At 43.7% G+C, this 18,678-nt stretch overlaps 1 protein-coding gene across 4 annotated transcripts in view; it reads right to left on the minus strand.

Moving 5' to 3' along the window:
• DENND1B (DENN domain containing 1B) overlaps positions 1-18,678 on the minus strand; it is a 278,593-nt gene that overhangs the window by 45,359 nt on the left and 214,556 nt on the right. For 3 of the 4 annotated variants that reach the window (XM_043922760.1, XM_043922761.1, XM_043922759.1), the window contains one exon: positions 6,706-6,796. In XM_043922760.1, the coding sequence (XP_043778695.1) occupies positions 6,706-6,796 (91 nt within the window). Of the gene's footprint in view, positions 1-6,694; positions 6,797-18,678 lie in introns of those variants that run through there. The other variant, XM_043922762.1, reaches the window with a different exon arrangement.

Below are 18,678 nucleotides of genomic sequence, written 5' to 3' on the forward strand. Positions count from 1 at the left end.
ATCACACAGAGCTGTCCTCCGCGTCACTTCAGAAGCGGCTACACTACAAAGGGCAGGGGGCCGCTCAGAGCCGCCCTGAGGAGAAACGGCTGAGAGAGAGAGCCACTCAGAATAACAACGTGGAATCACGGGCTCGGCACAAACAGGAAGTCCCTGAAGAAGCAGCTTAAGGTAATAGGAAAACAGGTGGTACAACTTAGGTAGATTTCTGTCAAAAAATATTTTAAAAGGCTAATTGTCTCTCTTAATTCTAGTGCTTTTAAGAGTGAAGACACCTATTTCCATAAAATCTGTGAGACAAGCACTCTATTCTCTGATAATGTGTGTTTTAAAAGGCCAATTTACTTCTCAAAAAATAAATCTGAAAGCTGGGGAAAAACACACACACACACACCAAAAATCCTTAGTGTTTCTTTTAAAGTAGATTGTAGAAATAGTAAGCATTATTGAGGAAATTCTTAACATTGTTCTTGTTAATCAAACAAGCGATTTTCTCACATTCAAGGACAAAATATCTTGGTTTCTCACTTCTGCAGTTTTTCTTGTCAAATATATTAAATTCCAGTAATCTGTTGTTACTTATCAAAAAACGTAAATTGGTCTAAATTGTTCAGTGAGGCCAGAAAAACACCACTGAAACTAATGATTACTACCACCCCTTCGGATTCCTTTGGTTACCAGTCAGTAAAGAAAGAAACAGGATTAAATAAACACAAGACTGACCAGACTCTGCTGGGGAACTAATGAAGAAACAAACGCTATTGACGGGGAGAGTGACCACACACTCCATATAAAATCAACCTGAAAATGCGTCTGCTTTTTAAAGTTTAAAAAACTAGACATGGATTTTTAATATCTATTTTTTTCATTGATTTTAAATGAAAAAAATTAAGGTCCAAACTACTAGGTATAAAATAAAATATAGTATAATGTACAGCTAATATCTTAAAATAACTTTGAAAGTGAGAAAGTATTAGTTGCTCAGTCGTATCTGACTCTTTGTGACCCCAAAGAGTCTCTGGACTGTTGCCCACCAGGCTCCTCTGTCCATGGAATTCTCCAGGCAAGAATAATGGAGTAGGTTGCCATTCCCTTCTCCAGGGGATCTTCCCAAACCTGGGATCGAACCTGGGTGCCCTGCATTGTAGGCAGATTCTTTACCATCTGAACCACCAGGGAAACCCCAAAAGGGTACAGAGGTTTTTTTCCTTATTCTGGTCAAGCAGTGAGGCTTGTGGGATCTTAGATCCCAAACTAGGGATCAAGCCCGTGACTCTGGGAGTGAAAAGGTCGAGTCCTAACTAGGCTGCCAGGGAACTCACTGATAATAACTTTAAATGGAGTATAATCTATAAAAATACAGAATCACTATGTTACATACCTCAAACTAATACAACATTGTAAATCAATTTTAAAAATTATGGGGGGGGGGGAAATAAACATGTTCTTGACTCAATATTCCTGAGCTGCTTTTCACAGACTGGTATTTGTGTTTATCTAATGGCTCCTTCGTCCTACTTGTGGCCTCTATGATGATCTTTTAACCCCATGACATTCTTCTCTTTATGTATTTCCTGATATTCTCTTCCCTTTCTTCTCAGGATAAGACTGAGTGTTCTACAAGGGTCCCACAAAAGGGACCAGGAGTAACATGGATTTCCTGAACAGTTTTGACCAGAGGGGTTCACGGGACAGAGAACAGTTTTGGAAAATCTCCATGCGTTCATGGCCCTTAACCACAGCTCTAGATTCCGCGTGAACAGGCGTGTTCTGTGTGGGACTGCCTTGCTCTGTGCTTCAGCCAGAGCCACAGTGAGGCCAGGGCTCCACCACACATATTCATGCCATCACGACCATGCGCATCAGTAACAAAAACAGCGCATAAACCGCCACACTAATGGCCTAGACGGGGGAGAAATGAGATGCTTGTCTAAAGTTTCTCAGTGATTTTTCCTTAGAGAAACATAATGATTCCTTTAACTCCAGTGACTGTTGATTTCTCCTATAGTGATCTTCCTGAGGGTTTTATATATATATATATATATAAAATCTTCAAAGGATAATCAAAAGAGACAGGAATTTTGCTTTTATCCATCAGAGCAGAGAAGCCCTGAGTACTGCTCTTGTTTACTAAAGGCCTTCTAATTAAAACGATCTCTTATCATAAGAAGGCATATATCACAGTTATTAAAGTGAGAGCTTTGAAGCCAGGCAGTCACGTGTGACCTTGGGCAAATTACTGAGGTGGGTGCCCTCAGTAAAATAAGGATGCTCGAAGTCCCTCCTGGGGTGCTGGGAGGGTTAAGTGAGATAATATTTGGAGAGCTCTTAGAAGAGCTTCTGCCTCATACTAATTCAGGAAGCATGAACATTAATCATCATTTCCATTGTAACTAGGAGAGAAAGGAGAAAGCTACAACAGTTTACTTTTGAAGAGCAGTTCACTACCTCAGACCTATTCTTTCTCACAAAAGCAGTCCAGATAAAAAATGTTTCAGCTGACTTCTAGGAACTATTTTTTGGAACTTTATATACACATATATCTCATTAGTAAGAACACTGCTAATTTTTATTAGATTATTCATCTATTCAAATCTTAATGATTTTGCTTTAATTTCCTCTAAGATGAATCTCTATGTCTCTCTAAGATAATAGCCTAAAATGTAACAATTAGAAAATCTCACGATCACCAGGCATAATTTTTTCAATGTATTTTCTTGCTATACCTACTGAAATGTTGCTGTTGATTTTTACTTGCTCAGTCTTGTCTGACTCTTTGTGACCCCATGGACTGTAGCCTGCCAGGCTCCTCTGTCCATGGGATTCTCCAGGCAAGAATACTGGAGTGAGTTGCTATTTTCTTCTCCAGGGTAATCTTCCTGACCCAGGGATCGAACCCAGGTCTCCTGCATTACAAGTAGATTCTTTACCACTAACCACTGGGAAAGCCCCAAACTTACTAAAATGAATGCTTTCCTTTTGGATCAGTACTGGCTCACCAAAAGTAAAAGAAGTGTTCAAAACATTTTTTTTATTTTAAGAAAGAACAACAAAGTAGCTGGCATTAAGTTGTACTAAAAGTGCAGCAGTCTCTAAATCAGCTGCTAACTGGTGATAAACATTCTTCTATTCTTTAAACAGTAGGACCTTTCATGAAAAAATCTGGTGACCCTCCTCCCACCATAAAAGCCACCGAGGCTCTCCTCTGTGACTGAGGTCTGTGGACCAAGGGTGCAGACTACAGAATTTCACTACACAAAAGGATCTTAGTTCCACCCCATTATTGCCACACGGTGTCATCCCCAATTCCATACGGGATACCAGCCCCACGGGTCAGAACAATAATGAGATCGCAGTTATGTAAATACTCAGGAGGTGCTGCAAGCAACTTGTCCATGAGCTGACAATATTCTGCTTGTCTGAGGTGAAAAGTAAAAAAGCATTATTTTAACACAGAAGTTCCATTGAAGCTAAATTTTCTGCCGTGAGCTGAGGAAAGCAAGGGGCTTCTGAAGGACTGCATGTTCAGCTCACTTGCTAGGTCAAGGAAACTAAGTTTTCCCCCAAGGTGAAAGTGTTCCACGAAACGCAACCCTACTTGCATCAGAGGGAGGTCCACAGTCACTCAGATCTCCTGTACCTCTTTCAGTGAACAAGTGATTGCAACAGTTTTTGTGTTTTTGTGGTGCAAAAGTAAATTTTATTTAAGATTAAAATTAAATTTTGGGAGATTTGTAGATAAGTACTAATTATTCTTTGTCTTTTCACCTTTTATTCCTCAACTCTAAAAACTATTTACTTACACACAGACTAAAGATTTCCATCCCCCTGAATTAAACCTATAGATAACTTGGGGGTGGGGGGTGGGGAAGCACTATTACCACCAGCTGAAAATGAACACACTGGGGATTATTCATTTAGTTCGTCCCAAATCTAGAACAGCATCTGGTACATAGGAAACACTCAGCAAATATTGGCTGAAAGAATGAAGAGGACACTTTGAAGGTTTCAAGCAAAACTGTCTGCCAGAGTCAGGACTAAGTACTAGATCACCAAGTACAGAGTCAGGACCAGGTGCCGGATCACCAAGTACAGAGTCAGGACCAGGTGCCGGATCACCAAGTACAGAGTCAGGACCAGGTGCCGGATCACCAAGTACAGCGTCAGGCCTAGGTGCCGGATCACCAAGTACAGCGTCAGGACCAGGTGCCGGATCACCAAGTACAGCGTCAGGCCTAGGTGCCAGATCACCAAGTACAGTGTCAGGCCTAGGTGTCAGATCACCAAGTACAGCGTCAGGACCAGGTGCCGGATCACCAAGTACAGAGTCAGGCCTAGGTGCCGGATCACCAAGTACAGTGTCAGGCCTAGGTGCCGGATCACCAAGTACAGTGTCAGGCCTAGGTGCCAGATCACCAAGTACAGTGTCAGGCCTAGGTGTCAGATCACCAAGTACAGCATCAGGACCAGGTGCCGGATCACCAAGTACAGAGTCAGGCCTAGGTGCCGGATCACCAAGTACAGAGTCAGGCCTAGGTGCCAGATCACCAAGTACAGTGTCAGGCCTAGGTGTCAGATCACCAAGTACAGCGTCAGGACCAGGTGCCGGATCACCAAGTACAGAGTCAGGCCTAGGTGCCGGATCACCAAGTACAGAGTCAGGACCAGGTGCCGGATCACCAAGTACAGCATCAGGACCAGGTGCCGGATCACCAAGTACAGAGTCAGGACCAGGTGCCGGATCACCAAGTACAGCGTCAGGCCTAGGTGCCGGATCACCAAGTACAGCGTCAGGACCAGGTGCCGGATCACCAAGTACAGCGTCAGGCCTAGGTGCCGGATCACCAAGTACAGCGTCAGGACCAGGTGCCGGATCACCAAGTACAGCGTCAGGCCTAGGTGCCAGATCACCAAGTACAGTGTCAGGCCTAGGTGTCGGATCACCAAGTACAGCGTCAGGACCAGGTGCCGGATCACCAAGTACAGAGTCAGGCCTAGGTGCCGGATCACCAAGTACAGAGTCAGGACCAGGTGCCGGATCACCAAGTACAGAGTCAGGCCTAGGTGCCGGATCACCAAGTACAGCGTCAGGCCTAGGTGTCGGATCACCAAGTACAGCGTCAGGACCAGGTGCCGGATCACCAAGTACAGCGTCAGGACCAGGTGCCGGATCACCAAGTACAGAGTCAGGACCAGGTGCCGGATCACCAAGTACAGCGTCAGGACCAGGTGCCGGATCACCAAGTACAGAGTCAGGCCTAGGTGCCGGATCACCAAGTACAGCATCAGGCCTAGGTGCCGGATCACCAAGTACAGAGTCAGGACCAGGTGCCGGATCACCAAGTACAGCGTCAGGCCTAGGTGCTGGATCACCAAGTACAGAGTCAGGACCAGGTGCTGGATCATGAAGTACAGAGTCAGGACCAGGTGCCGGATCACCAAGTACAGCGTCAGGCCTAGGTGCCGGATCACCAAGTACAGAGTCAGGACCAGGTGCCGGATCACCAAGTACAGAGTCAGGACCAGGTGCTGGATCACCAAGTACAGTGTCAGGCCTAGGTGTCGGATCACCAAGTACAGAGTCAGGACCAGGTGCCGGATCACCAAGTACAGAGTCAGGACCAGGTGCCGGATCACCAAGTACAGCGTCAGGCCTAGGTGCCGGATCACCAAGTACAGAGTCAGGACCAGGTGCCGGATCACCAAGTACAGAGTCAGGCCTAGGTGCCGGATCACCAAGTACAGCATCAGGCCTAGGTGCCGGATCACCAAGTACAGAGTCAGGACCAGGTGCCGGATCACCAAGTACAGTGTCAGGCCTAGGTGTCGGATCACCAAGTACAGAGTCAGGACCAGGTGCTGGATCATGAAGTACAGAGTCAGGACCAGGTGCCGGATCACCAAGTACAGCGTCAGGACCAGGTGCCGGATCACCAAGTACAGAGTCAGGACTAGGTACCAGATCATCATGGACAGAGTACCCGTTCCTAAGTCATTCATTTCCTAGATACTACAACACAGTTTCAATTACTGACATTTCAAACAATGTAACTGCTCAATTATATTACAGTTAATTATATTAAATAAAAGTGGGATGTCACTAATGTGTGTCACACATACAAAATGAGACGCCTCCTTCCACTGCTTTAAGTGAGCACTTATCACACTGACAAGTGTAAGAACATGGGACAGTAAACTGAAAAGTCTGTTCCTAATACTGCAGGGGCCTGCAAAGCACAACAACAGACTCCTATAAAGACACTCCTACTTAAAAATGTAACAGCAGTTGTCATGTTCAGACCTGTCTTTCTGGATTACGTTAAAAGCTACTACGTGGACCACAATCTGAGTTCTCTAATTCTTACTCGAGTAGTATTGATAAATATCACTAGTATTTCTCTAGCAGAGAAAATCAGTCAGGAGGAACAAACTAACTGCATTTCTGTGACTTTTTTTCCAGTCATATTAAGAGACTATCCAAGCAAACCATTGCCAGCTCATGAGACCATCTGAATGCCTAGCATAACATATCAGGCAAAGTAAGTCAACACTATAGTTCTTTATAAGATGAACAAAATGTATCGAAGATATCAGATATTTATGAGAAAACGGTAGTTTACAAAGTAGACATATGTGACACAGGTGCAAAAATCATAGATAACTGTTATTCATAAAACGGATAATCACAATGGAACTAGTCTTTACCTCCACAAAAGCCGCCGGAAGTGATCTCTTCTTCAAATGCATCAGAGAAACCCTTTCCTGCATTTAGTTTTGCCAGTCGACCATCGATAAACTGAAATCAAAACATGTCAAATATGTTAACTGTCATTTACTTCATAAGATTAGATTTTTACTTACACCAAAAGTACTAACAGCAGACATTCAGGTATACATATATGTGTATAAACACAGATACACAACAAGAGAATGCAAACCACTGAGATGGCAGGTGGACCATAAATAGCAGCTAGTTAGACAAATGTACAGCACAGCCTAACTCCATTAATAAATAAAACAGTGTGGACAGAAAGACCACAGCCCCTTGGAGGGTCTGCACAAGGCTACCGCCAGCCGAGTCTTGCCCTGGGGGGCTGAATCCACCCCTAGGTCTCAAGGCTCTCAGTATTTGCTTCAGGACACGGCTGCACATGTTAAATTAACACAGGTTTAACACAGGAAGCATCCAAGAAATGTTAGATGTTAGTACTTAGAGGTTAATATTAACTTCATCCAGTAAAATAAAACACTCTAGATCTAATCTGTTAGTCCTAAAGGGTAAGAGCACCAGATAGTTCTAACCACTTAATAATAAAACAAATATAACTTCACAATTCCCAACAAATGTGTTGACCAAATGATCAAAACTATGGTTATGAATATGAATAAAATTCAGGTAAATTCATGTTGACTCACACGGGGTTACCTTAAACAATATTTTTCACTATTCTGAAAGGAAAGATGGGGGTGGGAACCTGATGCTACCAAAAGTACCCAGAGATCCTCTTCAAAACACAGCACAACATCTGCTCTGCCCCATCTCCACCCTGCTCCTACACACGCAGCAAAGCAGAATCTCGGGGCTTCGGAAAATATCCTTAGGTGATCGTTCTGTTGACCAGCTCCAGGCATAAACCAGTGACACGCTTTACACACACAGGTATCACTGGCACTTGGTTAGTTTTATATTGTTGATCTGTGGCACCAGACGCATGCGTTGCTTAGATTATGAAAGATACTATAAATGTTTTGTTGTTTCTCCACTCATGATGATGGTGAATTGTCTTTAAGGCTCCGTGGCATGAGAGCCAAAGGCTAACATAAGAAAGACTTCAATGATGTCTGAAGAACAGACTTGAGGATCTGAGGATTAACATAAGATGCTCCTCTTCATCTTAAGAGAATTAATTAATCCTAGCCATGATTTTTTCACCCTATAAATTTGAAGTTTAGATAACATAAGAGACCTTGACTTCTAAAAACCTCTCATGGTCTGCCCTGGTTTTATGATTAAATGGTTCATGGACAAAACTAACCAAGAGGAGGGGTGAGGTCAGTGTCATTCCCAGGCAGAAACTGGAGACCACTAACAGCGCGTCAGCAGTTAAGACGCTGAGACGGAAATCTCTCACAGACCCAAACTAGGAAAGAATGGCCGATGAACCAACAGGTTCCTGTTCAAAATGACGTTTAACTGCCTTATTACTGTACAATGGTTTTGACCAAAAACGTGGTAAAATGAGTTTAAATGGACATAATCTAAAAAGACACGGCCATGGCATTTTTGCCAAGAGTATGAGCTGCTCTCATAAAAACGAGAACTGAGAGCAGGGCCCGTAGATGACCCATTTAACACCCGCATTATGCCTGGCGCGGAGGAGGTACCGAGATGACAAACTAAAGTGAACGTGGAGTCTGGGGTCTGAGCGCTTGCCTCCCACTGCCACTCATTAGCTTTATGATCTCAGGCAGCCTGCCGTCTCTGAGACTGTCTCCCCTTCTGTAAAATGGGAATAATAACACAGAAACGTCTGATGGGGTTTTGTGAGAGTTAGTTACCAACGGGGAAAGGTGATGGATAAATCAGGAATTGGGGATTAACAGATACACACTACTATACATAACATAAATAAACAAGGACCTACTGTATAGCACAGGGAACGCTACTCAATATTGTGTAATAAACCCATATGGAAAAAGAATCTGAAAAAGAGCAGACACGTAACTGAACTGCGGGGCTGTCCACTGAGACTAACACAGCCCTCTGCACCAACCACACCCTTCCAAACTTACACGGCCCCATCGAGTGCCCGCGGTGCAGGCACAGAGCAGATGGTAAATACTCGGGTCCACTTTCCCCAACGCCACCCTCCCCATCTCCCTCAACTCCCGCGCTTCCTGAGAAGGGGTCACGGCCCCTTGGGTAGAGGCAGCTTTAACGCCCAACATGTAACTTGAAATAGATGCTTACCAAGGAACGGAACACACAGAAATGATCCTAAAGCACATACACTTCACATGGTTTAAGAGTTAAATAACTATAATGTGTGGAATTACTCATTTCATCTTGTGCTAAAAAGCAGTAGCTTACAATCCTGGGTGTCTTTGCTACTACATACAATAAACAGTTAATTTGAAACTAATGTAGTTTAAAATGCCTGCAGAATTTGACTTACACACATTTTCAACACAGTATGATAAATCAAACTAAAGTGATCTAATGTGATGGATTTTGAAAAAATAAGGTGAAGCACGATGATAAATTTAAAGTAATACATTACTGACAAATGGAACAAACTAAGACATCCTTTTAAAGGACTTAATTTGCCTTAAAAGATTAAGACTACAAGACTTTTTAAAAGGTTTTCATTTTTGTGTTTACTGGAAATAATCCATTCATTTTAGTTTGAGTGGAACAGTTCAAGTCTAAAAAGAGATAAATCTCAAAACTATTTACTGATGATGCATTTTTGAGCATGACTAATTACTTTGTGTTACTAAACTAGTGATTTGAGCCAATAGAAATCACCACTTGGTAAAATGCCCCATGTTATCACTGACTTTGCAAACAATCCTCTTAGTGACTGACACTTATCAACATACACACTTAATGAAAATGTTCTTAAAAGGTTGATTGTGTGCACACACACATATACATATTACACACACCAACGCAGACCCCCAGGAATAACTGAAAAGAGATATTAATGGACAGGAATGCTGAACCTAACAGTTCTCTAAACTCCTTTTTCTATTTTTGATTCAATAACAGCTTTTTTTTGTTTCCCAAGTGGGGTTGGTTCATGGTCACACCACTCTTACAACTCTGGAAAATTTCATAGTAGGTGAAAACAGTAGCTACCGTTGTAGACAGAGAGATAATTTTAAACTAAACAGTATTACTTGCTGGAAAAGCAAAGGCTACATAACACACATCACTTAGCAAACATGTACTCAAGACACACATTTTGGTAGAATTAGCTAAGAATGGCAAGCAATAACAAGTGAAACTGTAAATAACAATGGAGGTACTTCAGATGTAAGATAAAACTAGGTTACAAGTAGGTTCTTAAAAGAATGCATGAGTATGCTTTAAGATAATGCTTTTTACATAAATCTTAATATTTTGCTTTTTATTCCAAAAGGAAAAATTAAAACCTGGAAATAAACATGCTAAATAACCACACAAAACTTAAAAATTATAACTAGAAATCTCAAAAAAGTTCACAGGCCTAATTCCACAGTATACATTCCATAATTTAATTATGAAAAATAGCTAAAATTTATTTAATAAGAATAAATATATTCCTTAAAAGCAATAACATCATCCCCTCTAAGTCATCAACAATTACATGAAGTGGATCTGGTTAATCCTTAGATGTGATTTTAAGATGGTATAACAGGTTACAAGATAAATGTAATTAAGCAGCAAAACTGCTTCCTGCTGCCTCTTTTTGATACTGACATCACTAAGGTTTTCTGAAGTGCCTTTATCTTCAAATAACTATCTGAATAGGAGATTGAGTGAATCTAAAGAAACTACATGTTGTTGTAAATGCAGTTCAATATGCACTACTGTCTAATGGAAATGAACATGCACCACCTTCAACTTTTAAAACACAATATAAAATGAACGTTATAAAAATACAATAAAACATAAAGGACACACTTGGATGGCAAGCTTCTTTACAAAAAAACATAAAAAATATGTTCTGATCAGATTCACAGGTTAAATCTGAACAGTAGGCCAGTGGACCACGGGGAATGTATTTTTCCTGAGAGACAAAGTATATGTTTCTCTTAATACTTTGATAACTTCACTACCCAGCCCATTTCTGGCATTTAATCCCAAAATCCAAAACAAGTTGTGCTACTAATCTGTGTTCTAATGACTTCAGTAGTTCAGACATATGTCCTATAAATATTTAATTGCAATCAATACATCAAATCTCTGAGGATGACAGTGATTAAATTTCAAGATTCTTCTATCATTTTAAGAGAAATATGTGATTTTTCAGTTAAAAGCTCATAAGAAGGTTGTCCTGGAGAGAGGGGGCCAAATGAGGAGTGGGGAGCACTGACTTCAGGGGTGACAGTCTGGTCCCTGAAGCAAAGTAGCAGGGTCACGTGTGCACACAGCACACAAATCTGCACACCCACAAGAGCCTCTTGATGAAAGTCAAAGAGGAGAGGGGAAAAGTTAGCTTAACACTAAACATTCAGAAAACTAAGATCATGGCATCTGGCCCCATCACTTCACGGCAAATAGATGGGGAAACAATGGAAACAGTGATAGACTTTATTTTGGGGGGCTCCGAAATCACTGCAGATGGTGACTGCAGCCATGAAATTAAACAATGCTTGCTCCTTGGAGGAAAAGCTATGGCCAACCTAGACAGCATATTAAAAATCAAAGACCATTACTTTGCCAACAAAGGTCCATCTAGTCAAAGCTATGGTTTTTCCAGTAGTCATGTATGGATGTGAGAGTTAGACTATAAAGAAAGCTGAGCACTGAAGAATTGATGCTTTTGAACTGCGGTGTTGGAGAAGACTCTTGAGAGACCCTTAGATTGCAAGGAGATCCAACCAGTCCATCCTAAAGGAAATCAGTCCTGAATATTCATTGGAAGGACTGATGCTGAAGCTGAAGCTCCAAAACTTTGGCCACCTGATGTGAAGAACTGACTCATTTGAAAAGACCCTGATGCTGGGAAAGACTGAAGGGGGAGGAGAAGGGGACGACAGAAGATGAGATGGTTGGATGGCATCACTGACTCTATGGACGAGTTTGAGCAAGCTCCAGGAGCTGGTGATGGACAGGGAAGCCTGGTGTGCTGCAGTCCATGGGGTCACAAAGAGTCAGACATGACTGAGCGACTGAACTGACTGAACTGACTGACACTCCTTCGCCTGAAGAAAACTGTTGTTCAGTTGCTAAGTCCAACTCATTATGACCCCATGGACTGCAGTGCCCCAGCCTCCTCTGACCTCCACCGGCTCCCAGAGCCAGTCCAAATTCATGTCCATTGAGTCAGTGATGCCATCTAACCATCTCATCATCTGCTGTCCTCGACTCAGTCTCAAAAATGTACTAGATACCCTTTTTGAGCACAAAGATAACAAAGTCTTGAGAGCTAGAGAAAAAACATTTTTAATAAATCAGAAATCTTTAGAAATGTAAATAAAAATTTAAATACAGTAAAAAAAATTACTTTTAAAAACACTACTTTCTTACAGATCTTTAATATTTCCTTTCTATATAATACTTTGGGGTAAAAAAAATAAGTTTTCTAATTTAATTATTTCTTCTTACACAGGCTCCGTAAACCTTGATGGGTTAGTGAGAACCACACTGAAGTGCTACAATAAATTATATCATCAGATACTTAGACATGTGCTAAATGCCAGGCCTTCAGTTAGTAGCTATATATAAACACAGACTGCAGTAAGTGGGAATAAGGTAGGTCAGCTTAAAGCTAAACCAAGAGAATTAAGGGTGTGAAGGGGCAGAAATAAACTATTATTTTTATTCCATTTCAAGGACTGGGTAATCACATGACTGAAGTGTACTGAATTAGATCACCATGGTATAAGGGATAGAAAAACACTCTGAAGGGTATAAAATTTACCACTCACAGCAACTTATCATGAGAACCAGTAACTGATGGGACAACAGTCCTTCTGAGATATATCAACAGACATGAAATAATTTGCAACAGGATTAAGTCTTTCAAACTTCATGACCACCAGATAATGAACTCATTCATTCATTCAATAAACATTTAACTGAGTATCTACCACATGCCGGGTTCTTTCTTAGATGTGTGAAGACCAGAAATGAGTGAAACAGACAAAGATTCAAGCCTTCAAAAGATTTAAGCATCTAGTGTTTGGAGGGTGGCGGGGCAGGGCGCAGAGCAGACTGCATGAAATAATAAATGCAATAAGTGACGTAATATGTCAGAAGGGGATGAGCGTGGAAAATAAAACAGAACTGCTAGGGGCGCGCGAGGGTGGGGGGGCAAACAAGGAGCTTTCAGGTGTGGACAGTGTGGTCCAGGGCAGACGTCACAATGAAGACAACGCCTGAGCCTAGGCTAGAAGGCAGGGAGGCAGCAGGCCCGGGGTCAAGCAGGGAAGCGGACCCAGGAGAGGGAGCTCCCGGGGCGGCGGTGGGGAGCGTGCACCCAGCAGGCCCGCACTGAGGCCCAGGGATGGAGGGATGAACTGAGCAGGCGTGAGGCCGGTGCTCTCCTGAATTCACAACCTGCCATCTCAATGGCACCCTGACCATCCCCTTTCCTCTCCAGCCCACTCGCTCTCCATCTGCTTCGCATCTCTGCTCCCCTTAAAGGTCCAACTGCCTCCCCACTCTCTCTCAGTTGATGACCCTGCTTCCAAATCCCAGTGATGAGAAAAAAAAAAATCTCAAACACCTGAAGGATGGGTTCTGCCAGCTCCAGGCACCAGCCCCGCTCCAGCTGCGCACGCTGTCCGCTCTGTGGAGCCCAGCTCCTCTGGCCTGACCTCTCTCTGCTGAGGACACAGCCTCCAGACCCACAAGCTCGTGTTCTCCTCCTGACCCCACGTCTTCTCCCGCACTGTCCATGTCGATGCGCCTCCTTAGGGGACCACTCAGAAGAGCCGCTGGTACTGCCGTCCCCACGCCCTCCTCACCCACCCCGCAATCACATGGGCTCCCTCACCTCCCCAGCAGCGCTGTGCCCGCTGGGGCGTCCCATCTCCACGTGACCGAGCCCAGAGGTCGAGTCCATGTTCTCCCCTGATTCAGCCTGTCACCAGCATCTAACAGAGCCGGGCCCTCCTTCTCTCCTTGGCCCCATAGGGAGCTGGACCCTCCCCTGCGTCTGGGGGCGCTCACTCACCCGTCCTCCTTGGTGGCTGCCCTCAGCTACTCCCCCGTCCCTGTCATTCCCATTTATACTCACTCCCCTGGCCATCTCACTTGGTCTCCAGTCCAATAACTCTAAAGACCACCATCTATCTACACGCTGATGACCCCCACACTCCTATCTTAGGTCTAATTTTGGCCTCTGCCTCATTTATCCATGTGCCTAAAGTGAAAGAAAGTGTTAGTCATCCAGTCGTTATCTGACTCTTTGCAACCCCATGAACTGTATCCTGCCGGGCTCCTCTGTCCACAGAATTGCTAGAGTGGGTTGCCATTCCCTCCTCCAAGGGCTCTTCCAGACCCAGGGATCAAACTCAGGTCTCCTGCACTGCAGAATCTTTACTGTCTGAGCCACCAAGGAAGCCCCTCGATCAATGTCTTATTTGGATATCTAACAGATGTCTCAGACTCATCATGTCCAAAACTGAATGCTTATTCTTCCCCCAAAATTTCTCCTCTCCACAGTCTTCCCCATTTCAGAAAAATTAACATACATCCTGCCAGTTTCTTGGTTGAGAATCACGGATCCATGGATTCTTGACTCCTCTTTCTCTCATACTTCACATTAAATCTTTCAGAGCATCCACTGACTTTATCTTCAGAACGATCCACATCTGACCAGTCCTCACATCTTCCATGGACCAGATGCAAACTGCCATCTCTGCTCACCCAGATTATAGCACGGCCTTAGAAATCCTTCTTCTGCTTCCACGTCTGACTACCCTATAGGATGCTGCTCAAATGCCACATTCTCCCTGAAATCAACCCAACTAAGCTACTTTAGCTGGGCTTCCCTGGTGGCTCAGCTGGTAAAGAATTCGCCTGCAATGCGCGAGAGCTGGATTCGATCCCTGGGTTGGGAAGATCCCGGGAAGGAGGCAATGGTTACCCACTCCAGTATTCTGACCTGGAGAATCCCATGAACCTTATAGTCCATGGGACTGCAAAGAGTTGAACACAACTGAGCAACTTTCACTTCACTTCAAGCTACTTTAAGTTGCAATCCCACCCTGACCCCTGACCATCCTCCTTTCCTGTTTTATTTCCTTTCCCACAGTACTTATCATCTCTGAACACACTACATAATTAACTTATTTTCAGTCCCCCTCATATAAAAACATAGAATTCACAAGATCAGAAATTCTTTTCTGTCTTGTCCTTCAATACAACCCAGCACCCAGAACACTTCCTAGGAGAGCAGACACTCAAATATACTGTTGAATGAGAGGAGGAATAAAGAACACTTGTATGAGTGTTTCTAAAATATAGTGTGCATACCTTGGTGGTGTGCGCGTGCATGCTTAGTTGCTCAGTCATGTCTAACTCTTCTGTGACCCCATGGACTGTAGCCTGCCAGGCTCCTCTGTCTATGGGCTTTCCCAGGCCAGAATACTGGGGTGGGTTGCCACTTCCTCTTCCAGGAGCTCTTCCCGACCCAGGGATTGAAACCACATCTCTTGCATCTCCTGCATTAGCAGGCGGATTCTTGTACCACTGCGCCAGTCGAGAAGCCCCATTTTTATGGTATTTTATTAATGATGTAAATTTCAGAGTTTTAGTCCAGGCCCCCTAAATCACAAATTTGAAGGTGAGAGTCAAGGACATGCATATTTAATAGACTTTCCAGCTAAATCTCATTAACAAAGGATGCCAAAAAATGTATTCCTTGTCCTAATAAGTTCTCTCCTGATAGACTCCTTCTCTCTACCAATAAGTGTCTGCGTTTTCTCTAGGGCAAATGTTACTTTTCCATGTTATAAAATATGTGCTTGATACAGTTACCATCTCCCATCCACACATACGTCAACTATTTCCTAATGCTCCAGATCGGTGGGCTCTTCTTCAGCACGAGTGATGCATGTGCTGATCTGGGCTAAAGATGACATCCCATAAATAAGAAGCCATCATGCTTCTTTCCAAAAAGATTAACAGGAAAATGGAGAGATGTATAAGAATGTATTATTTATGTTAAAAGCTTTCTAAAGTCTCCAACTAACATAAAAGTAAAATATTTGGCTTTTGACTGCTTTTGTCCAATACCTCTTAAGTCAGAGAAAGTGGGTCATGGCACAAAATACAGAGAGCACTGAGGGTCTCACAGGACGCTCACTCTCACACACTGCAGCACTGCATGGCTCTGGTTGGGAATTACAGACGCCGCTCAACGTGAAACACACAAACACCGGACTCCTACGGTTTGAGGATTTTCGCAAATGAGCTCCATTATGTTCAATTTTTCAAGTTCTTCATCTACCAAAATCATGAAGACATGTTGCTGCCTCTTCCTTACAACAGGAATAGCAGTTTTTATCTGGTTTCTTTATTTAACAATACTAAGTGTCTACTATATTCTCGAACGCCTGAGCTGAGTAACGTGAAATGGAGAGAGACAGTGCAGGCCAGCAGAGACAGCGAGGCGGCCAGCACGCGTGCCTTCACTCCCTGTTCCCCCCTGGGAGGATGGTGGGTCTCAGCTGCTCTGTGTCTCAGGCCCAGGCTTCCCTGGTGGCTCAGCAGTAAAGGACCCGCCTGCCACCGCAGGAGACGTGGGCTCAATCCCTGGGTTGGGAAGATGCCCTGGAGAAGGAAATGGACACCCACTCTGGTACTGTTGCCTGGGAAATGCCATGGACAGAGGAGCCTAGTGGGGTCCATGGGGTCACAAAGAGTCGGACATGACTGAGCACATCCAAGTCCCAACTTTACCACATGCTACTGTGGACACGCTCAGCAAGTTACTCCACCTCCCCACCGCTAAGGTTTACCACGTGCAAAGCGGCGGTAATAAAGCTGCCATGCTGTGGCCACGGCCAAGATGAACCCAGATTAAAGCACTGAAACAGTACCCGGCGTGAGTCAGTACTCAACGCATGTCATTTTTATTTATTCGTAATTACCATCACTCAGTCTCTCACTATCTATTCTCTACTGCAACTCACGTGAGAAGCATCAAGACAAGAAACCACTTTCAGAGACCTAAGAGCAAACGCCCAGAATGGCTGCAGTAAGCGTCTTTGGAGACATAGTAGAGAAAAAAGTCAGAGCAATAAAACCAGAAGGTGAAAGGCTCCTGCGTGCCAGGCGAGGGTCTGAGTGGCATTCTAGACACAAGGGGAAAGACTTAAGATTTGCTTTTCAGAAAGAACACTCTCAGAGCAGGCTGGAGGATGGCTTGAAAGGGGGGCCAAGTGAAAGAACACAAACCTCTTACCCAACACAAGTCACTGACACAGAAGCTGGCGAGAACGAAAGAGGGAAAGCCGAATGATATTTAGAAAGAAGGATCAACAGAACACAGTCAGACAACTATGTGAGAAAGACTGGAGATAATGGCGTGAGAAAACATGACACCTAATTTTCTGGTTTAGGCAACTGGGTAAAACTAATTTACAAAAGAAGGGGTGCGGGATGGCTCATATGTGAAGATGCATCTATGTGAATGGGCGACACACGTGTATGTGTGGGAGTGTGTGTGTATATGCCCACACACACCCAAAGATACTATACACACACTCATACATGTACCTGTGGTCACAAACAGTTGGACACAACTGAGCGACTTTCACCATCTGAATAAAGACGTGTTCAAGACCCCTCATCAGACATAACTAACGCAGTTAGGGTCCCTTGTGAGGAAGCCCCAGGAGCTGGCATGAGTCAGAGACGTGGAATCTGAGTGCAGAGACATTTGGGGAATAGACAGAGGAAAGCATAACGAACAAGGGCCCTGGAGGCACTGCCCAGAAAACAGGAGAGGAAAGCGAGAATGTCCTTGCTGTTGTTCAGTCGCTCAGCCGTGTTCACTCTTTGTGACCCCATGGACTGCAGCTCACCAGGCTCCCTGTCCACCACCAACTCCCAGAGTTTACTCAAACTCATGTCCATTGTCAGTGATGCCATCCATGCTCTGTCGTCCCCTTCTCCTCCCACCTTCAATCTTTCCCAGCATCAGGGTCGTTACCAATGAATCAGCTCTGTGCATCAGGTGGCCAAAGTATTGGAGCTTCAGCTTCAGTCCTTTCAATGAATATTCACGACTGATTTCCTTTAAGATTGACTGGTTGGATCTCCTTGCAGTCCAAGGGACTCTCAAGAGTCTTCTCCAACACCACAGTTCAAAAGCATCAATTCTTCACACTCAGTCTTCTTTATGGTTCAACTCACATCCGTACATGACTACTGGAAAAACCATAGCTTTGACTATATGGACCTGTCAGCAAAATAATGTCTCTGCCTTTTAATATTGTGTCTAGATTTGTCATAGCTCTTCTTCCATGGAAAGTGCATAGTAAAATGAGCAGAAACAACTTTAGTTCCAGGGGTCTTAACAAACAATACCCAAGAAAATAATTTCCTTTACTGTGTTAAGTGTAATATGAGATAAAAGGAAGAGACCTAAAAATAATGGCTCAAATCTCTGTAAAGCTTCAAGTTAGAGATGGTGCTGCCAGGGCTGTGGATTTAAGAAGCAGTTTCTGGGATTCCTTCCAAATCCATTATCTGAAGAGGAATTTATCCAAATGGAACCCACTCTCATCCATCTAAGCCGTGTTTATTCCCTGGTATCGTGGAATGTTAGGGCCGAAAGGTATCTCAGACCTAGTGACCCTTCAGTCTAACTCACGTTACAGAGGCAGCAACCAGGGCCTGAAGAGGATGAGAAGTCAGCTGTCAGTGAAAACACAGCCCATTACTAGTGGATCCATAAAGAGTGTGTATGTATGTATATATGTGTATACACACACATACATATACTATATATT

This window comes from Cervus elaphus, chromosome 14 (assembly GCF_910594005.1).
Source record: "Cervus elaphus chromosome 14, mCerEla1.1, whole genome shotgun sequence".
Taxonomy (NCBI): Eukaryota; Metazoa; Chordata; class Mammalia; order Artiodactyla; family Cervidae; genus Cervus; species Cervus elaphus.